Source organism: Mesoplodon mirus (assembly GCF_964341445.2).
Source record: "Mesoplodon mirus genome assembly, chromosome: 18".
NCBI lineage: Eukaryota > Metazoa > Chordata > Mammalia > Artiodactyla > Ziphiidae > Mesoplodon > Mesoplodon mirus.
In genome coordinates this window covers 54527679-54549356 of record NC_138994.1, presented here as the reverse complement: position 1 = coordinate 54549356, position 21678 = coordinate 54527679, and the positions used below count along the sequence as shown (strand labels likewise).

The window sequence follows — 21678 nt, the reverse complement described above, 5'->3', positions numbered from 1 at the left end:
ATGGTGATGCCTCGCTCCCGGGAGAGAGGCACTGTCTGTCTGGTGTAGGTGGACGGTAGCCATACGCAGAGCCTAGCTGACGTCTTGGGACCCCTCTGTTCAGGAGAGGAACTTCCCTGGAGGCAGGAACGTGGTTGGCTCTGAATGAGGCCCTGAGAGATCGGAGGGTGCGAATATCCCCTTGGGAGGGGATGAGGATGCCTAGGCAACCTCTGAGTCCCTTTTCTACCTCTGGGTTGAGAGCTGGTTCTTGCACGTGGCTGTGCTGTAGGGCATCCGTCTCCAGAGTCAAAGTAGAGGTAAGTGACCTCTGGGGGTCTGCTTTTGATGGTCTCAGTGGAAATGCAGACATCTGGCTTTTGCCTGAGCAAAATAGCAGCTTATTTTTGTACTGTCCTGAGCTGGCTAAGCAGAGTGATGAGGCTGTCAGCAGGGTCTTAGACATGCAGAGGGGCAGTGACTTTGCCAGAATGGATCTGACTACAGGACCACCAGGGTGAGAGAGGAGGGAGGGGGCACTTCCCTGTCCCCAGGGCACAGGCAGAAACTCCCAGGGCCCTTCACAGAGGCTTGGAGGAGAACCCAGCACTTGCATCCCTAGGACATCCTGGCCCTGCCATCTTCCCAGTTGCTATAGTAATTCAGGGACCACAGCAGTGAGGCTGCTTCCCCAGTTTTCCAGGAAGGCAGGACGAGGCCTTCAGGACCAGTATTTCATCTCCATCAGGGACAGCCTCATCTCACCTCCCTCCTATCCCAGGCCTGTGGCAGACATTACAAATCAATCGTAGGTTGCATTCAGAGATAGATGGTTAAAATCTCATTTTCCCATAGTCCTTTTCTCCTAGACTGGCAACTTAACCCCTTTTAGACCCATGTGCTTTGATGGCTTTGGCTACTGACTGAGGTCGGGTGGCCCGCACCCCCAGGACGGAGTTGGGAAGAGGCAGCCCCATGGCAGATGTGCTGGCGAGATTGTGGGTTCAACTATCAGGGGGTGGCAGAGGCCTTTTGGTTCCGATCAGACTCCCCCTGGTGTAGGAGGAAAAGTCAGTACCTCCATCACTCCCTTCTCCTGGGGCTGGGTGTGTGCTACTTGGTCTTGAGTGAACCATCACTTATTGAGCACCAGGCCAGCATGGGGTGGAAGGCTGACTCAGAGGGTATGAGATGACCACAGATCACTGGAGCACGGTGTTCCTGACCTTCCTGGGTCACAGATCTATTTGATAATTGGATAAAAGTGTAGACTCTCTTTCTAGGGGAAGCCCACATCATTCCGCTTACCGGTCCAGAGGGTTCCCAGAGCCCCTGAGGGTTCCCAGAGCCCCTGAGGGTTCCCATCCATGGGCTCAGTTAAGAACCCCTGCTCTAGGAGGAGATAGGCAGTGCTGAGTATGGGCAGAAGGGAGGGTGGGGAGGGGGTGTGCCCTGGTGGAGGAGGGGAGATGGGGTTAGACGTGGGCCGCTGGTGGACGGACAGATTGCTTCCAGCTGCTCCTCTACTGCCTGACCTATTATACCACGAACACCAGGGATGCCTGTTCTTATGAGGAAGCCAGGATTGGAGAGAGAGGCCAGGGTGCCCTCTAGGAAGGCAGGCAAAGCTCATGGCCTGAGATTTCCCCAGAGGCTCAGACTGAGTGCCCGGCTGGGGCTGGACCACGTGGGAGCAGGTAAAGCTTCACCTCGTCTTCCCTCTACCTGCCGGGCTCTGGCATTGGTGGCTCTCAGAGCAAAATTCCCAAGGTGCTTGTGACTGGAAAGCTAGGTATGCCACATGGCCGGCCAGCCTCAAACCCTCCGCCAAGGGTCAGGCAGCTTCTACTCGCTTACCAAGAAGCAACCAGAATTGGTGGCCTGTGGGTGCATCCACAAGGAAGTGCAAGAGACAGGGGGGAGTGGAGCTGCTGTCCTCACCTTGGCTTTGCCCTCTGCCAATGCTAGAAACCTCACAGGGACCATTTCCGAACCGTCTGTGGAGGCTAAGTGGTACCATTTGTTTGCGGGGGGGCCCAAGCGTGAGGGTGACCACACTGGCCCGCCTTGGTCTCGCCTGGCCGTCTCTGTCTTGATTAGATGCAGGTCCAGGGAACTGTCCCTCTGCCATATGGTGGGTCTGTGTACCGCCCTAGCCTGTGATGTCTGAGACAGAAGGTCACAGGCACACGCCGTCCCCAGCAGGGCCCCCTCAGCCTGCCTGACCTGTCCCCTTTCCCCGCAGATCTCCAGCACGGATCCCCACAGATGGTACGAAGGGATATCGGGCTCTCGGTGACACACAGGTAGGCCCAGCTGGGCTGGGGCGGGGAGGGGGCACAGAGCTGGGCTGGGACCCATATAAGCCGAGCCTCCACCAGGGGGTCGCTCTTCATTGCATGGGGAGGGGCTGTCCCGACCCCCGTCTCTCAGGGCTCTTTGCCTCTGGTCTGTTTGTCCATGCCTCTGTGGACACGGCCCGGCACCCACCTGGAGCCCCTGCTTGTCACCAGCAGCCTTTGGGACTTGCTGGGCCCTTTCCTGCCCCTCCTTGGGTCTCTTCCTCAGTCTGCTGAGGGAATACAGGTCCCAGGAGAAACAGGGTCAAAGGCCCAGGGAGGAGGGGCCGAGAGCGTCCTCTGGGTCCAGCACGACATCAGTTACGTGGACATAACTGGCCACACATCAGAGCCCCGTGGAACTTGCTGAAACTCCAGACCCCATCCCTAAGGTTCTCGGGTTGCCAGTCTGGATTCCAGCAACTTCCGGTGACTCTGGCACTCATGCAGCTGTCGTGGCTGATGTGGACCCATAACGTGGACAGCCCAGAGGCCTCGGCCTCAGCGCTTGTGAGGCTGGCGTGTGCTGCCAACAGCAGCTCCGGGCGGCGTCTCGTTCCACCCCCCGCTGTCCCCCGCCGCCGATGGCCAGCAGGATGGTCCCTTGGGATGTGTGGTGCTCTGGCCGCCCCATTAAAGGATGCTGTGAACACAGCAGGGCCCACTCATTTCCCGCCAGAGCATGAGCTGCCCTCCAGCCTGTGCGGGAGGCCAGCCTCAGATCCTCACCCAGCGGTGCAGACTTGGCTCGCAGGGCTTGAGTAATTTGCCCGAGGTCACGCGGCCACCGAGACGCTGCTTGAGCCCCGTGGCTGGCGCCCAGGCACCTCTGTTGAGAGCCTTGGCAGGGCCGGGATGCCTGTACCCCAGAGCCTCGGGGAGGAGAGTCTCTGGCACCAGGGGAAGCTGTCTGAGTGAAGGTCTGAGAGCCTCCCTGTGTCCCACCCAGTGTCCAGTGCGATCTTCCCAGCCGTGAGAGAGCAGGACCTCTCCTGTTCCCTCTCTGGTTGGGACCCCCCCCCATCGCCCGTCGGCAGGAATCCCTCCCAGCCTCAGTTTCCCCCTCTGTGGTTGGGACTTGCTCTCAGTCCTGTCGTGAGGATAAAATGGGGTGAAGTGCCTGTGAGGCTCACGCGTCCAGCCCTGGGGAGCGCTGGGTATTTAACCTCTGGCTCTAGCCGGAGAGAGGCCGACTTATCCGAGGGACACCACGATCAGTTTTGTTTCATTTTTGCCTTGGCTGCACCTGGTCACACAGAGGATTTGCCAGCTGGACCCCGAGTGTTTCACAGCCTGCCGCTCCCTTCCACCCGGGCAGCAGTACCCCTCTCGTCTGGCATGGCCAGGCTGCCCTGCCTGCCTGGGTTCCGGGCGTGGGCATGGGACATCACGGTCATACCCTCTTGGTTTTTCTTGCCTCTCTCGACAAGAAGCTCTGAAGGTTTTTGGTCCAATCGTGAGGGGAGAAAACTGTTCCATGAGGCTGGCCCCGCCCCTTCCACCTCCCTGGCACCTGCCCCTTCTCCGGCCGAGCCCCGACTCTCATGTCAACCTGCCTTCAGGACTTCCTAGTGGGGATCATCTCACGTACCACCCCCCATGTTGACATGAGAGGAGATTAAAGACCAGAGAGAAGGAGAGTGTGGACCCCAGGGTGGCCGGATCAGGGCTCCTTAAAAAGCGTTCCAAGGGGGTGGGTGTCTGTGTCCTTGCCCCACAAGCTCCCATCTTGGCTGAGTAGAAACAGTGACGTTCACGCCCACAGTCCAGGCTCTGCACATTTATACGGCACGCGAGCGATCCTCCCCAGATCCCTGTGAGGGGAGAGCGTTGGCCTCATTTGCTAAGGCTTTGACCCATCCCACAGCCAGCAGTTGGCAGGATTCAAAGCCGGTGTGGTCGGACCCCAAAGCCCACGCTTTTCCCCTCATTTTCTGGCCCAGGGGTCTCTTACAGAGCCGTGCTCTGGTTCAGAGACCTGGGGTCCCGGGTCACACAGGGACTGTGTGACCTCAGGAAAGTCACCTAACCTCTCTGAGCTGGTTTCCTTGCTTGTGTACTAAGAATCCCAGACCTGCCTAACTCCCAGGGGTGGTCACTCCCAGAAGTAAGCTAATGTTCGTGGACGCATTACAAACTGTTCCCCAAATACTGTTGCTGCTTGTTCTGATGTTACTATGATATACAATGCTTTAAAAAATCTAGTCCTTCAAAAATGTGAGTTCTTTCTGTCCTTAGGCCTCCCCACCCTGTGAATGGACCTTGGACTTTTTCTCTGGAGGTTACCACCCACTCTATCCCCATCCTCCCTTCCAATATATCTTTTGTGGTTTTTAAAAATGTATTTAGTTTGGATTGAAATACATGTATAATTCAAACCTCAAGAGGTCTAAAAGGGTATATATATATGACAAAAGTCCCGCTGAAGCTGTCACCAGTCCCCAGTTCCCCCTATAGGCAGATCTTGGCAGTTTCTTGTGTGTCCTTCTGGAGATATTTTTATATAAGCAAAGACATATGTATATTCTTCCGCCTCCTTTTTTGTTTTCACACAAATATTGCATATATTATACACACTGTTCTATCCTTTGCTTTTTTTCTTTTTAAAATCGAGGCATAATTTATATAGAGCTAAGTACACAACTAAATTCTTACATATGTATACACCCACGTATACCACCCAGAGGAAGATTCAGAGCATCCACATCCCAGAAAGTTTTCTTTGGCTCTTCTCAGTCTGTAGTGCTACCACCCAGAGGTACTTTTCACTTCTGTCATCATAGGTTAGTTTTTTCCTGTACTTGAACTTCATATAAGTGGAGTTGTGTTGCATTGTACCTTACTTTTTTCACTGACAGCATAATTTAATGATCATTGCCTATTTGTGCAAAAAGAGCTTCCTTATTTTATTTTCTGGCTGCGTGGTATTCGGTTGTGTGCATGGATCATACTTTATGCAGTCAGTCACCTGTACACCTAAACGACACAGCTTGTTTCTCGTCTTTTCTGCCACAAACATGCTGCAGTGAGTAACCTTTTCAGTACATCGTTTGACACCCGTGGGAGTATCTGTTGGATGAATTCCTGAGACTGGAATCGCTCTGTGTGCGCACTTATGATTTTGACTGCTTTTGCCAAATTGCCTGCCAGAGAGCTGGCATCGGTGACCACACCAGCTTTGGGACCTTGGCAATGAAGACTTTGTGACTAAGAAATCTGAATGCCTGGGGGAAGCAGTGGCCCCTGGTGTCCCTGCCCTGCATGCGAGAGGGTGCCCCGGGGCTCTGGGATGGAACCGAGTCTCCTGGTCTCTCTGCGGCTTTGTGGACCCTTCTCCACCCTGGCCCCTCTGAGCATTTCTGTGTGTCCACCCCCTACAGGTTCTCCACCAAGTCCTGGCTGTCGCAGGTCTGCCACGTGTGCCAGAAGAGTGTGATGTTCGGAGTGAAGTGCAAGCATTGCAGGTGACGGGCGGGGCGGGGCAGGGGTGGCAGGGGAGCAGACTTCATACCTTTAGTTTAGTAATAGTCTCGCTGCTGGATTCTTGGCCTTAGGTCAAGTCGGAGTTCAAAGGAACTCCTTTGAGAGTTCCTAAACCTATTCCTCATCTCAGCACACCAGGGAGTGATCAGCCCTCTCTAGGAAGATTAAGGGAGCATCAGGCACAGCACTCTTAGAAGGAGGGAATATTTGAGGTGGGCTCTGAAGGATGAATAGAAGTTTACCAGGTAGACTAAGGAGGAAAGAGAATTCCAGGCCAAGAGAGCATCTTGTACAAAGGCAGAGAGGAATGGCAGGACTGTTCTGGAAACTGTAAGGAGTTCTGAAGTTTAGCCTTACGTGTTAGCACACAAGGAATGGGGAAATGGGGACAGGGAATGGTAGAAACAGAGAAGTGGCTCATGGTACGTACAGAAGAGAGTGAGGGGAGAATGTAGATTCTATACAAATTCAACCTTTTTTCCTACTATTGTGGTTTCTGGTAGGAAAGAAAGGCAAGGATAGTGAACAATGTAGGGTGAGCAGAGTCTGTCCCCTGCTGTCTGGCTGCCCTCACCTTATAGAGGATGGACCTGGAGTCTGCTCCCAGTCTACTTCGCCCCTGTGTTGCTGTGTGACCTGGGGCAAGGTGCTTGCCCTTTCTGGGCCTCATTTTTGTCAGGTATACATCTGGGAAGATGATTCCAGGTCTCTCTGCCCATCAGAATTGCTCCGAGAATCTGAGCTAGTGTTTATAGTTAAAGCATTTGGGCTCCTGCCAGACTGTAGGTGATGGGTCTCATGTGTGTCAATTGGATAAATTGTGGTTAGGAGAGTCATCGGGAAAATGCAAAGGAGATGCCAGACCTTTCTCACCAGTCTAGGTCTTTTGTGGCTCCTGGCCATTTGGCTTTAAATTGGGGACCTCCAGCTCCCTTTCAAGTAATACCTTTCATGCAGAGAGCACAGGATAACCTCTGAGCCCCAGGCTCTCCTGCAATTGCAGTGAAGTTGGTAGAGCCCCAGCCATCAGCCCATTGGATCAACGAGAACCCCAAGAGGGGGTTCAGCAGGCAGAACCAAACTAAGAATCCAGCTGTTTCCACTCCTGCCACTCTGGTCCTCAGACCACGTGGCCTGTGTAGGAACGTAGCAGGAGGGGCTGCCCCTTGCTTCCCTGGGACCCTTTGGTAATGGAAACATTTTCCTTCTAATTCATCTCTTTTAAGTTCAGACTTGTCTCAAGCTTTCTGAACACGGGTAGAGGGTCTCTTTTTGTTTAGAAAAGAGAAATCGCTGTGTGACCCACAGCAAGTTAAAATGGGTGTAATCAAACCTGCTTTGACGTGAAGATTGGGCAGGTGGTAGCGGGAACATGGTCGTACTCAACAGATAGTAGCTGCTAGTCCTATTAACATCAGATGTTCTACACGCTTAAGCTAATGTTCATTGAGACATTTGTGGGACTTGAGGCAGTCGTGGTTGAGTGTTGCACACAACTTCCAGGCACTGCTTCTGAGCCCCTCTGTATGCCCCGGGGCCCCGTGTGGCGTTCCGTGCACTGATCCTGCCTTCCGTACCAGGTTGAAGTGTCATAACAAGTGTTCAAAAGAAGCCCCCGCCTGTAGAATATCCTTCCTTCCATGTGAGTGTTCTCCCCTTCCCCCTTCTGGATTTGGGGTGCATCTTTCTTCAACCTATTTCCTGCTGATGGTTACAACGCCCCTCTTTTTAAACAGTACCCAGGCTTCGGAGGACAGAATCCGTCCCCTCGGACATCAACAATCCGGTGGACAGAGCAGCTGAACCCCATTTCGGAACCCTCCCCAAAGCACTGACAAAAAAGGTATAATGTTAGGCAAACCCTCACCCGGGGTTCCTTTCTGTGAAGCACCCCCAATATGGAGGTCCAGCAGGGGAGCATGATACTGCAATCCGGGGTGTGTGGCCAGAGGGTGGTCTTTAGGGATCCCATATTTAGCCATTTCGTAGATTTCACATTTGTGTCCAAATCTTAGTTATGTGCCCATACCCCCCTCCCCTATTTTGAGCTACCAGTTCCTGAGTACTTACACTGTGTCGGGAACTTTTTCCATTGATATCTCATTTGATCCCCACAGTAGTTCTAAAAGTCACGTGCTGATATCACCTCCATTATTTTTCTTTCTTCGGCCGCGCCACACGGCTTATGGGATCTTAGTTCCCCGACCAGGGATCGAACCTGCGCCCTCGACAGTGAAAACGCAGAGCCCTAACCACCGGACCGCCAGGGAATTTGATATCACCTCCATTTTACAGATGACGAAACTGAGCACGGGGTCCCCCATGAATGAGAGGCAGGCCCAGAGTGCATGGGTGCTGTGGAGGGCAGGCCCGTGGGGTTGTGCTCCCGTCGGGCCCCTGACGCCTGCCTTGGCGGCTGGCACACAACAGGCAGCGGGGAAGCGTTTGTATGGAGTGCTGAGCGAATAAACAACCCCGTGAGGTAGCAGCTGATGCCCCTGCTGTGTAGACGGTCACCGTGTGGCTCAGAAGGGTGGGGTGATTCATCCAAGGTCACACAGCTGCCGAGTCGGGGCTGGGAGTCAACCTGCCTCGAGCTAGCCCCCTGCCCTGGCTGGCCTGGCCTGACCGGGATGGAGGGTCTGGCCTTGACGTGTGAGCGGACAGAGTGAAGGCCAGTGGATGCAGCCCCCTCCCCCCTTTAGCTTGGCAATAGGCAGTGTGGGTGGTCGCTGGATGGTGAGGCCACTGCATGGCTTTGGTGGATTTCAGAGTCTGCCGTGCATCCCAGAGCCTTGAGGGCCTGTAGGGGAGAAGCCGGTTGAGCTTAGCATTTAACCCAATTGGCCCCAACTTTTTTGACCAGGAATCCCTCCCCAACCCCCTGAGGAATTGGTGTGTGGTCTGGGAAACACTGGTCAGGCCCAGGGTCCCCCCAGTAACCCTCCCTCAGGTGTTCCTCTGGCCTTGCTAGGGCCCACACCACTGAATGTCCTAGCCGGCAGGTCCCCCTGCTGAGTGGAAGGAGCACTTATTAGGCACCCACTGTTACCGCCCACTAAACAGAGGCTTGTCAGAGGCTGAATTTAATTCGTTAAAAGAGCCTACTCTGTAGCCAGAGCAGAGCCAGCCCCTGGGTGTATGACGAGCAGGTGTGGTCCTTGCTCTCAGGGGGACACACACAGCGTGGTGGAGAGAGAGTCTTCAGAAAACCGCCCAAGACGCCTGCAGCTGACAAACCGTAGTTCAAGTGCCCTGATGAAAAGTGCTGGGAATCATGGGAGGATAAATGGGAGGAGCACGCCCCGGCCAGGCCTGGGGAAGGAGTTCAGGGAGGAAAGGACGTTTGAGCTGAAATAAGAAGGATGAGAGGAGCCCTCCAGGGGATGGACGTTGAGGTGCGCGTCTCCCTGTCCTGTTCTGCCCTCAAATATTAGACCCATAAAACGCCAGGACACCCTGGCTGACCTCCTCCTTTTTAGGTGGAGAGGGGTGGGGGGCAGGCGAGGCTGGGCGGTCCCTGCCACTGCCCATGTCTCTGGTCCTGCAGGAGCATCCTCTGGCCATGAACCACCTGGACTCCAGCAGCAACCCGTCCTCCACCACGTCCTCCACGCCCTCCTCGCCAGCGCCCTTCCCGACGTCGTCCAACCCACCCAGTGCCACCACGCCCCCCAACCCCTCGCCCGGCCAGAGGGACGGCAGGTTCAACTTCCCAGGTACCACAGCTTGGGGCTTTCTCGGGCCTCAGGGGTGGGGTTGCATGTCCCTTCTCTGCACACCCCGGCAGGCTCGAGGTCAAACACTGCCGCCACTGAGAGCACTTGCTGGGAGCCAGGCTCTGTGCCGAGCTCAAGAGCATCACCGTATTTAAACTTGCTGTGATTGCACCCATTTTACAGATGGGGACGCAGGTTCAGAGGGAGCAAGTGGCTTGCCCTGAGCTGTACAGCATGTAAGCTGCAGAGATGGGATCAAAGCCAAGTCTGATGTAAAGCCTGGGTTTTTTTCTTTTTAAAATTTATTTATTTATTTTTGGCTGCGTTGGGTCTTCGTTGCTGCGCGCGGGCTTTCTCTAGTCGTGGCACTTCTCTTTGTTGCGGTGCACTGGCTTCTCATTGTGGTGGCTTCTCTTGGTGCGGAGCACGGGCTCCAGGCGCGCCAGTTCAGTAGTTGTGGCTCGCGGGCTCTGGAGCGCAGGCTCAGTAGTTGTGGCGCACGGGCTTAGTTGCTCTGCGGCATGTGGGATGTTCCCAGACCAGGGATCGAACCTGTGACCCCTGCACTGGCAGGCAGATTCTTAACCACTGCTCCACCAGGGAAGTCCCAAGCCTGGGTTCTTGACCTGATCCCGACGCTGCCCTCCCATGCATGGGGTGGCTTCTCCTGGGCGTTGTTCACTCACTCGGGGCTTCTGAGCTCCCAGGAAGCAGGACAGGCAGCACGGGGGACTGGGGCAGGCCCAGAAGGCTGGGGTGAGGGAATCCGGGGCTCTGTGGCTTACCTGCTCTGTGATCTGGACAAGCTGCTTAAAGGGGCACTTTTGTTCCCTTTTCCATAAAACAAGAGACCATGTGAGGCTGGAGTTAGGTTATCCCCCTTGTATGGATGAGGCCGCGGAGTCCACCGGGGAGTGTGTGCCAGAGCAGAGTTGACCTCTGACCATGGCCCCGGCTGCCCCGGGTCTATAGGGACAGGGACCCCGCCGCTCGGCCAGGCCTGGGGTGTCCCACCTCCCCAAGGAACAGAGCAAAGCCCACTCACCCGTTCAGGATTGAACTCCGGCCCTGGCCTCCCAGGAGGCCCCTTGCAGTTGGTCTTGGCCCTCGGTTTGTTTCAGGTGGCAGCTCAGGGGAGGAGGGTGGCTGGGATATTCTAGTTTGCTCTGGACCCAGCCAGGCCCACTGCCAGCTTCAGCCCGTGGAGTGCCAGGCCAGGCCCCACCTGTCACTGGCCCCTGGGGCTCCAGGCTGGGGAGGACAGAGGCACAGCTCTCCCTGTGCCAGGGGAGCCCTGGCTGGGGCTGCTTGCAGCTGGCAGGAGGCCAGGCAGCCTCTCTGGGCCCATCTCCCCAGGGTCCCAGGGACTTCTTTGGGGGGATGGGGAGACTTTTAAGAAACTTTCTTCTTTTTTGCCTGCACCTTCACCTTAACACGCATGTGGCTGGACATCTCCCGACATTAGTGTGTCGTCCTGAGCCCACCTCTCCCTCCCCGGAGACCCAGCGATGGCCCTGCGTGATCACCCTCCTCTCCTGTTCTGCTCTGTTATTGTTATGCTCTGAAACCGGGCCTTCTACTGAACGTCCTAGTTTGGGTTTTTCTGAAAGGAAGGGCCTGTTTGAAAAACAACAGCCAGTGAAAAAGTCCTTTGTGTGATGTCTGCCAGAGCTTCTCAGCTTTCCCTGATGTCCCCAGGCTGGCCTCACATTGTCCCCTGCACAGAGCCCTCTCTCTCCAGGATCTGCTCTCTCTCTGGTCATGGGCTGGGCTGGTCCGGCTGTTAAGGTGGGATGGGACCTCCTCCTACCATCCACCCACTCTGTATCGTGGGGAGCATTTCTGTGTATCTCTGAGGCTAACCCTGGGGCAAGGTTATTGTTTTGGATGGTGACTTCTAGCGACTGAAGCCTCAGCACCTCCAGGTGTGAATGTGGGCCGGGGGATTTTTCCCTTCTGCACACAGCACTGTTCAATGTTTTCAGAATCTCAGTTTTTCTCCCCGTTGTATTTTGCCCTCCTGGGCTCATGCGCAGTTCACAGAGGAGAAGGGGGCCTGGGAGGTGAATGGAATTGGCCAGGGCTCTGCAGCAGGGTGTTCCCTGGGGCTGGGTCTCCAAACCTCAGCCCTCTGGTGCAAGTTCCTTTACTCCTGGGGGCTCCTGCTAATAACCGCTTTCTCCCAGCTCTTTTCCTCCTTCCTGCCTGGAAGCTGGGGCAGGGCAGGTGGGGAAGGGCTGCCCCAGCCCTATGACCAGCCCCTCTCCCCCAAGCCCATGCCTCCGTCCCCTCTCCTGCTGCTGCATTTGCTGTTCTGTGTGTGACTTACCTGCTCTTCTGTTTAAAGCTGCCTACTGTATTCATCATAGACAGCAGTTTATCTTCCCAGGTGAGTCCTCTGCATGGTTCCACTAACTGCCCCTTGACGTGACCCCCTCTGTCCAGCCCTCTCCCTGGGTGCCTTGGAGGTACCTGAGTCTCACGCCCACCTATTTTGAGAGCTGACTGTCTCTTGAGGCTGGGCAAGGGTGCAGAGGGAGTAGCCTTGAGGCTGACCCTTCACAGGAGCAGTGCCTTACCGGGAGGACCCTTGGCATCCATCCAGTCCTTCGTCTTCCACAGACACTTCAGGCAACTTGTCCAGGGTCACACAGCTAGGAGGTGGCAGAAACCCAGTCTGCAGAATAAGGGGAGAGGATCTTTTGCTGATGTCTTAGGAGCATCTGGCAAGATATCTTCCTCTATATAATGGCAGGGAAACTACTACCCTATCTTAAAGAAGGGGACGCCAGTTTGGGAAGGTCTGCAGCCTTCACGTGCTCGGTGGGCCTCACCTTCCAGAGCCTTGTCACACAGCGCCATCTGCTGGCAATTGATGGAAATGCCTCCAGTGCAGAAAGTTTAAAGAAGAAAACTTTCAGTAAGACATTCTCATTGATTCCCTTCCACGGGAATTGTTTTGTACACCTTCTGTGTGCCAGCCTTTGCATTTGACCATATTCCTGCCCCTAAGGAGTTTATACAATTAGTACTTATTTCTCTAGCTGGAGGTGACAAGCCATAGTACACGTAATCTGCAACTTTAATTCTGAACTCAGCCGTGTGAAGGTTCTGTGTGTTTTAGGTAAAGACTGTAGCTAATTTTTTTTTCCTGGATTAAACAGGTCTGTCTTGAAGTCCTGGTATTTTGGTTATTCCAGGCTTTTCTGTTCCCCAGCCCAGCTCCATTAGGGGAGTGACTGGGAGCATCTGTTAGTTCTTACAGGCCCACCCCCGTGGTTTTGCAGGCTGTGCAGGCTGGCTGGGCTCAGGGCCAGGCTCCCTGAGCTGCTCTGTGGCTTCACACCCATTTTTTCCGTGATCCCCCTCCAAAAGCCTCCCTGGTTACTGCTCTAGGGTGACGTACAGGGGAACACCCTTGAAAGCATGGGGAAAACATGTGACTCTTCTTCCAGAAGGGTCCATCTTGCTCTGAAGATATGTCAGGGAGAAGAGAAGGGAAATATAGTTCTATTAAAACAAATGTGGACATATTTGGAGCAGAATGCAAAATGCACTCTTAATGTTTAAGGAAAAGTATGAAACTTCAGAGACATTTTGCCTCCCCCCCAACTTGGGGTGTGGTTTCTCCCCAGACCCCCACCTCCCCATGTCCCCGCATCCTCGTGCATGTGTTTATCTTCTGTGGAAACATGTGAGCAGCGTTGGGTGGGTGGAAACACCAGGCCGCCCTTGACAGTCTGCAGACACTGTGTAGTGGTGTCTGGAAGAGCCTTAGAAGAGGCTTCCGGGTCTAGGATTCCCCAGAAATTGTACACAGGATGTTGGGTACATGTGTGCATTTCCCTAACAAGAAGGCCCACGACCTCCATCAGACTCTCCAAGTATGATAGAGATGTTGAGAAAGCTACAGGGGTAGCCTTGGAGAAAGCCCAGAGGGAGGTTTGCTGGCTGATGGGGACGCTCTTTGTCCTAGAGGACAGGGAGAGGCCCTGATTAGTTCAAGCCACTGCCACCTCCAGTCTCTTCTTTTGCTAAAAAGGGGAGCAAGGGGCCCACCCAGCCCTGGGGCTGCCAGCCTCCCCGAGTGCGATTAGAAGGGACCAGAGAGAACAGAAAGAAGCCAGCGGCAGAAGCAGCCGTAGGGCATTTGGCCTGTAACATGTTGGCTCCACACTGGGGTGACCATCTGTTCCCTGGATGTGGGGCTTTCAGTGCTGAAACTGGGAAGGCCCCAGGCTCAGGGGTCAGTGCCAGCTGCCCAATCCTGGGGCACCCCGCGTGTGGACCGTGCATTGCTCTCTGCCCAGAGGCTGCCCCACCAGCCACCCAAACCCTGAAGCTGAGGGGATGGGGCCCCTGGTCCCCACCAGCAGTCCCCGGCGGCTGTGCCAGGCACCACGTGACACTAATGAGCCACCTGCGAGTCCGGCCTTTGGCCTCTGCTGGCCCGAGAGTCTCCCCACTCTCAAGGGGTGTTGAAACCAGCCCCTGCCTCGGAGCCGAGGAGGAGAGTCTGGCCCACACATCCGGCAAAGAGCAGCCCTGTTGCTTTTACCACTTCCTTGTCTGGGGCGGTTTGGCCACAGGGCGATGGTGGTGACTAGAGTCCCTTCCCAGGACAGAGCTGTGTGGGCAAAACCGAGGGCCCTGGAGGCTGCGTCCGTGTTCTGTTTTAGGAAAGCCCAGGGGAAGTGGCCCCGGAGCACGTGTGCAGCCCAGCGAGGGGCTGCTGGCGGAGCACGCTCGGCCCTGCGGGTGCTGGCTTTGCAAACACTGTGTCTTCCAGGGGAGTGGAAGGGGGTCTCATGCCTCATATTTGTTTTCTGTTTCCTCCAGACATTTCGGCATTTCCTCAGGCAGTCCCATTCGCCGAGGCGGACGGTTCCCGGTAGGCAGCCCTGCGCTTTCTCCTCCTTGGGGACTTGTTAAAGCTGGACGCACATCCCTGACCGCCTCCCACCTCCACCTTTAAATCTCTGACCCTCCCATTCCAGACCTTGCCATGTACCTGGGCAGCCAGATGGGACACTGCTTGGGCTAATTCACCCTGTGATCCAGTGAACTCAGCCGTAGGGTTTTGTTTGTTTGTTTGTTTTGCGGTACGCGGGCCTCTCACTGTTGTGGCCTCTCCCGTTGCGGAGCACAGGCTCTGGACGCGCAGGCTCAGCGGCCATGGCTCACGGGCCCAGCCGCTCCACGGCACGTGGGATCCTCCCGGACCGGGGCACGAACCCGTGTCCCCTGCATCGGCAGGCGGACTCCCAACCACTGCGCCACCAGGGAAGCCCAGCCATAGGGTTTTAGTTGCCTCCTGGGGGTGCAGTCAGCGTTGGGTGGGGCAGTCTGTGAGGCAGGAGCAGACTTGTGACCCAGGAAGGCCGGGCGAAGGGCACTCAGCGTTAGAGAAACCTAATTATGTGGCTCCTGTTAATGGAGCCCTTTCTGTGTCAGGCCATGCTGAGTACTTGTCTCACATTTTTTTGTGTAGTTCTCAGCCAGGTGTAAAGTAGGTGTCATCCTCAACATACAGATGAGGAAGCCAGCTCAGAGAGGTTAAGAAATTGCATCCAGTCACACAGCTTAGGGAGCAACAGAACCAGTTCTCAAGTAGAATTCCAAGTCCTGTGCGTGTGCTCAGAACCCCATACTGGTTGTCAGGTTCGAAAGGGCCTTGATGGTCACTGCCCACCCGTCGGCCCCTACCACCCTCAGGTTAAGTCTGGAGAAGGCCAAGGCCAGAGAAGGGAAATGGGGTCTGGTCCTCGGCCTCCTGTGTGTTTCCACAGCATCCTGACTGCCTTTCCCACGGCCAAGTGGGTCAAAGTAGGGATCCAGGTCTGGTGCCCCTTTCTCAGACCTCACATGGGGAGTCCCCTGCCCAGCTGGGAGCAGAATGGCCCGGCCTCGGGGTCTCTTTGACAAACGCTGTTTTACTCTTAGGCTTGAGAACCAGCCAAAAGCAGATGTGTCCGAGGATCACGAAGTGGAGGTGAGTGAAGGCGACACGCAAGCCGTCGACGGAGCATCTCTCTCCTCTCTCCCCGGCTCAGCACGTGGTGGGGTCTGGGGAGCATGTGGGCACCGGGCCCTGTTGAGGGCCATCTCAACAGGGTGCCCACCCGCCGCAGCAGACTCGAGCAGTGCACATGGCAGGGAGAGCAATGAGGGATGCCACGAAGCAAGCTTCCTTCTGCTTTTCTGTTTTTTGAGGCTAAAGTAAACTCCTCATTCCCATGGTTTTCACCCCCAGCGAGAAGGCCTGGGCCCCAGCCCGGGAGACTCTCCTTTGGTCTGTCTGGGGTGGGGCCGGGTGTGTGGACTTATCAAAGATCCCCAGGTGATTCTGACTGTAGCTGGGGCCAAGAATTGCTACCTTGACCCTTAAACCAGTGTCAACCGAGCAGTGCAGTGGCTTAAAGATCCTGAACAGACAGCAGACTGATTTATTCCTATACAGAGGAGAGCCAGAAACCGTGTGTTTAAACAAAAGCATAGCCAGAAAGGGTGAATGCGGTCCAGTTCTTCATGCCAGGGGATGTTAATGCTCTTCCCATTAGCAGCAAAAAGGGCCAAGCGCCGTAGTCTGTGGATTAGGACATTGAAGCTGTGTGGTGCGAAGTGACCTGCCTACTGTCCGCAGCAAGCCCTGCAGAGCTGCGACTAGAGCCCAGGCTTCCTGACCCCAGGCCCCTCCGCTCCCCGCCTGCCCCCAGGTCTCCTGCCCCCGCTATCCCCTCCTCCTCTCCTTCCAGGCTGAGGAGCCCGAGGCTGGCAAGTCGGAGGCCGAAGACGACGAGGACGAGGTGGATGACCTGCCGAGCTCCCGCCGGCCCTGGCGAGGCCCCATCTCTCGCAAGGCCAGCCAGACCAGCGTGTACCTGCAGGAGTGGGACATCCCCTTCGAGCAGGTGGAGCTGGGCGAGCCCATCGGGCAGGGCCGCTGGGGCCGGGTGCACCGCGGCCGCTGGCACGGCGAGGTGGCCATCCGCCTGCTGGAGATGGACGGCCACAACCAGGACCACCTGAAGCTGTTCAAAAAGGAGGTGATGAACTACCGGCAGACGCGGCACGAGAACGTGGTGCTCTTCATGGGGGCCTGCATGAACCCGCCGCATCTGGCCATCATCACCAGGTAACCCGGGCCCCCTCTCCCTGGGGTGGCCGCCTCCTCTTCCCCTTTCCCTGGGGGCCCTGTTATTTGTGTGGACACCCCGGAGAGCATGGAAGTTTTCACTTAGAGAGGTACAGAGAAGAAAACCAAAAATGAGGTGTAATTTCTCCATCATATAACCCCATTGACATTAAATAAATAAATCAGTAAAACAATACCTAAGGATAGGGAAAATTCAAATGTTCCAGAAAAGTATAAAGTGAAAACCAGTCTCTTCCCACCCCACCCAGGTGCTTCTCCCCAAAGGTGGATACTGTAAACAGTTCCTTGTCATGCCTTCCATTAAAATAAAAAAATTTGTATACACTCATGTTTTTAAACTATTTATCTATTTGAGTTGTAACTATTTATGTGTTTGTAAAAATACACACCAAGGAGCCTACTGGTCACCTTGCCTTCTTCTCTGGAGTGCAGGTCTGAGGTCTACTCTAAGCTTAATACCTGCATAGTGTTCCCGTCACGTCACGTAGCAGAACCTCCAGAGGTGTGCTGGTAAATGTTTAACAACCAGCTCTTGGGTGGTGGTGAGGGAAGCTCTAGTATTGATACGTGGCATCTGTCAATTCCTGTGGTGTAAACACTCTCACCGCAGTTGATTTTAAGTTACCGATATGGTGTCACTGAAAGTGGAGTGGAATTGGGTCAAGTCCCACAGCTGGGCTCTGGGTTCTCTCTGGAACCCGCTCGCTGGTTCTCCCCTAATTTATTTAACCAGCCCTCTTTTGCTGGACACTTTGTCATCATGAACATCTCTGTTTCCGTATCTTGGTGAACTTCTGGCAGTGTGTGTGCGGGGCTGGGTCAGAGTGCACATATGTCACATTTTGATGTACGTTGTCCGTTTCTACTCCACAAAGTGTCCACCTGTTTCCCCTCCCACCATCAGTGGATGAGTGAGCATTCCCCCCCTGAGCACCAGAGGGGTGTGAAACTGAAACTTTTTTGCCCATGGCATTGAAAACGTTGTTGTTGGGACTTTACTTCTAAAATCAGGAAAAGCAATGTGAGGTTAGTGATGAATCTTTGGAATATACGTGGTGTCAAGGAAAAAACTAAAAACCACTTTAATCCCATCAGCCAAAAGAATACTCATTAATAATCTGATGACATTCTCTATAGTTGGACCCTGTGCTTTGAAAAAACACCTTCTCCTCAAACAAACTGTATGTGTTTACTAAGTAAAAAATGATTTCCATCTTGCTTGCGTATCAGAGATATAAGTAACTCCCCACTAGAACTCCCGAGCAGTGTGAGATCATCAGGTCACCACATGGACCTGGTGGGGTGGGGACAAAATTCCAGCCCAAGCATGACACCATGATGCTTCAGGGAGCCTTGCTGTGGTTACACCAGCTCAGCATCCCCCAGATCCCAGCCTCAGTGGTGACATCATTCATCCTCCCATCTCTCTCTCATCCACCCAGTCCCATGAGAGATCTGAGTCTCCTTAAAGGGAATACATATAGCAAAAGAATAAAAGAACGTTAACAAAAACTTTAACGTGTTTTAGAATCTGCTGAGGGGACTGGAACACAGAAAAGCAACCAGCAGCCGATATTCCAGACCTTGAGGGTCCAAGAATCTTATCTCCTTGGAGATGATTCCTAAAAACTAGCCCCTTCCTCAGATGGCTTAAGTCAGCTTCTCCCTGGAGCAGGGGAATGAAGCTACGCATTCTATCTGGGTCCTTCCTCACTCTGGGTTTTAGGAGTCGGTACAGGTGGGGACCACAACATACAAGCCCCTTATCTAATAATCACTCTGACATGCCTGACAGCCACCCCTCCCCTCCTGCACACTCCACATTGTAATAAAATCCCTGTGATCAGAAAATAACACGATCATGAAAATCATTATGGTGAGCCCGGAGCCCTGATGCTGCCTGGTTATAGCCTGAAAAGGCCAAAGATTCTTCCCTGGCTGCTGAGTTTCCCTGGGCGTGTTCCTGCCTCGAACTTCCACAAAGGTGGGCTGCTCTGAATTGCCAGGAGGCTTGGTGAACTGAGTTTCCTGTTCTATGGGGGGCAGACCCTAGGCCTCGGGGAACCGGTGTCCTTGCCCACTCAGGCCAGGCCCCAGCAGGAATGGGCATCAGGCTGGTCAAGAACGAGGATTCGGGCACCCAGGGTCTAGGGGACAGAGAGAGCCCTCCCGAGGCCGGCGGGCACAGCTCTGCCCCTGCTTCTCCCCGGCTCCAGAGGGGCTTGGGTTGGGCTGCACAGGCCCCAGATCTCTGCCTGACCCACCACTCCTCACAGCTTCTGCAAAGGACGGACGTTGCACTCGTTTGTGAGGGACCCCAAGACATCTGTGGACATCAACAAGACCAGGCAGATCGCCCAGGAGATCATTAAGGTGAAGAGGCATCCAGCTGGTTCCGGAGTTCCTGGCTGTCCCCCAGTCTGTCTGACCGTGTCAGGGTCGTGGTGGTGGCTGCTCTGTCTTTCCCTTTAGGTGGGGCGCCTCAAGGGTGGGACCCCCATCTCCTTCCCTCTGTCCCTGTCTTGTCTGCTGGGAGCTGGACACCCTGGAGAAACTCGGTGGGTTTTAAAGACAGATGGCTTGAGTTTGAATCTTGGTCACACCAGCTGTGTGACTTTGGGCAGGTCGATGAGCCTCTCTGAGCCTTGGCTTCCTCCCCTGTGAAATGGAGATACCAGTGTCGCCTCCCTCATTGGATTGGTGCAAAGGTAAACTGGAATAATCCATGGAGAGAGCGTTGGGTCCAGGGCCAGCGCTTGGTGAGAGTCTGTTAGAATTGATTAAGGTTTGAGACAGGGGTTCTGCCTTAAAGTTTCCAAATCCAAGTTTCATGAGGACAGGGCTTCAGGCTCAACTCAGGCAGCCTTTTTTTAAATTAATTAATTAATTAATTAATTTTTGGCTGCGTTGGGGCTTCATTGCTGCGCACGGGCTTTCTCTAGTTGCGGCGAGCGTGGGCTACTCTTCGTTGCAGTGCACGGGCTTCTCATTGCGGTGGCTTCTCTTGTTGCAGAGCACAGGCTCTAGGAGTGCGGGCTTCAGTAGTTGGGGCACCCAGGCTCAGTAGTTGTGGCTCACGGGCTTAGTTGCTCCGCGGCACGTGGGATCTTCCCGGACCAGGGCTTGAACCCGTGTCCCCTGCATTGGCAGGCGGCCTCTCAACCACTGTGCCACCAGGGAAGCCCCTCCTTTCATCTTTCTAAAGTACTTAAACAAAAATGAAAGAAAAGCTTATTTGTTGCTTTATTTAGCAACAGACAGGCCCAGAGAAAAACTAGATTAGTGCTGGATAGGGCTTCCTCTTTCCTGGTTCTTGTTTTTGCGGAAAAGCTTTCTCTTACCAGCTCCCACCAAGTTTTTGTCCCTTTCCTGTTGTTAGTCTTGCCTTCTTTTCTTTTTTCTCCCTCCCTCCTTGCATCCATTGTGTGTGTGTGTGTGTGTCGTTGGAAAGGAAAAGATAAAAATCTCAGTGACATTTATGAACACCAAGATTTCCACGGGACATTTCCACGTGGCTACACTAATGCATTAAACTTTTGCAGCCCCCAAAACCCAAATATCACACTTACGCCTTCCTGTGTAGTCTGTCTCATTGCAGAGAAGTTGGAGGGGGCTGCGGAGCGTCACACCTACTCTGTGATGGCCCCAAACCCACTGGGCCCTGCTCCACCCTCTGCCCGACTCTGCCCTCCTCCCCCAAACTGTTCTCTCTCCTTATCCTCAGGACACTGCGGGAGTCTGGTTGCTGAGTTAGGTTCAGTGAGCCACCTGGAAGATTCCAGGGCAGAAGAGAAAAGTTGTTCAAAGGTTTTGGAGCTGCAGAGCCTGAAGCTGCCTCTCTGCTGGCTTATTTATTTCCCCCATCCCCCTTCTTCTGAGAACTTCTAAGCCACTTCCTTTTGTACTCATCTCTGATATTTTGAGGCTCAAAATATAATAACGGTGGCTTGACCTTTGGTTAGAGGGCTTGGGGGCCACTCTAGAGGCATTGTGAAATTATGGGAAGGCAGGAGGGTTTGTGTTCCAGACCTGGGCACTTTCTATCTTGTCTCTGGCCATTTGAGGCTGGGACACCTATTTTATAAACAAGGCTCAGAGAGGTACAGGCACTTACCCTCAGTCACACAGCTGGTCCCTGTTCAACCCAAGATGGGGTCTTGGCTCTCTTTGGTCGCTGGGGAAGGCTTGTGCCTTGGTTTGCTTTGGGAAATGGGCAGACATTTTAAGAAGGATCATTTTACATTCAGGATGGCGTTTTGGGAAAAAGCAAGTCACCCTTTCCTGGAACCCCCTGCTTCCGTTGCAGGATGACAGCTCTCAGCAGGCCTGAGGGACGTGGCCACGGTGGACCCCGAGCCCTCCCACCTCTTGCAGAAGAGCATCTGCCTCGTGTACATTCTTCTCTGACGCACTCCAGCCCCACTCGGTCTGAGCTCTGGGCTCGGCTGAGTTCTGTCTGCTTCTGCCTCACAGCTCATTCTTCTATCTCCTAAATGTGGCTTGCTGTTTACCTCTCCCCTCCTCACCCCAAGATACCTTTAAAGTCAGGCGGAGTTCTCACATATGAAGCCCCCTTGATGTGGGAGATTGGGAGATAGGTTTACATGTGCCTCTTTCTGACCCGGCAGGGATGCCCATTTCAGTCATGCATCTTGTACAGTGCCCCCCTTCTCCCGTTCCCAAGAGCATCAGAGCAGCAGGGTACCTGGGAGTCCTGGGTTTGGCCTTGGATGAGATCATGCCTGCATCAGGTCACCCACATCCCACGCACCTGGCAGTGTTCAGTCGAAACAGAGCGTTGGTTAGAAATCACCCAGCCCTGACCTGTCACTTGGCAGGTTGAGGAAACTGGGGCTGAGAAGTCGAGTCCAAGGCCCCACAGTGAATTAGGATCTGGGCTGTATTTCAGTCTTAGTCCAGGACTTCTACCACAGCACAGGCAGTGGGACCACCTGAGCTCAGGGGCTCCCTCTATGGGAATTCCTCTCTGTTCCCCAACCCT

The 21678-nt window shown here is 54.4% G+C and overlaps 1 protein-coding gene across 5 annotated transcripts in view; it reads left to right on the top strand.

The window, feature by feature from the left end:
- Positions 1–21678, top strand: part of KSR1 (kinase suppressor of ras 1) — a 144395-nt gene that overhangs the window by 111592 nt on the left and 11125 nt on the right. Inside the window, exons 1-11 of one of the 5 annotated variants that reach the window (XM_082603523.1) lie at positions 1535–1676; positions 2225–2285; positions 5699–5782; positions 7382–7443; positions 7538–7644; positions 9352–9520; positions 11868–11909; positions 14360–14411; positions 15464–15512; positions 16276–16655; positions 18953–19049. In XM_082603523.1, the coding sequence (XP_082459649.1) occupies positions 1538–1676; positions 2225–2285; positions 5699–5782; positions 7382–7443; positions 7538–7644; positions 9352–9520; positions 11868–11909; positions 14360–14411; positions 15464–15512; positions 16276–16655; positions 18953–19049 (1242 nt within the window). In that variant the 5' untranslated portion in view covers positions 1535–1537. Of the gene's footprint in view, positions 1–1534; positions 1677–2195; positions 2286–5698; positions 5783–7381; positions 7444–7537; positions 7645–9351; positions 9521–11867; positions 11910–14359; positions 14412–15463; positions 15513–16275; positions 16656–18952; positions 19050–21678 lie in introns of those variants that run through there. The other 4 variants (XM_082603525.1, XM_082603526.1, XM_082603527.1 and 1 more) reach the window with 4 other exon arrangements.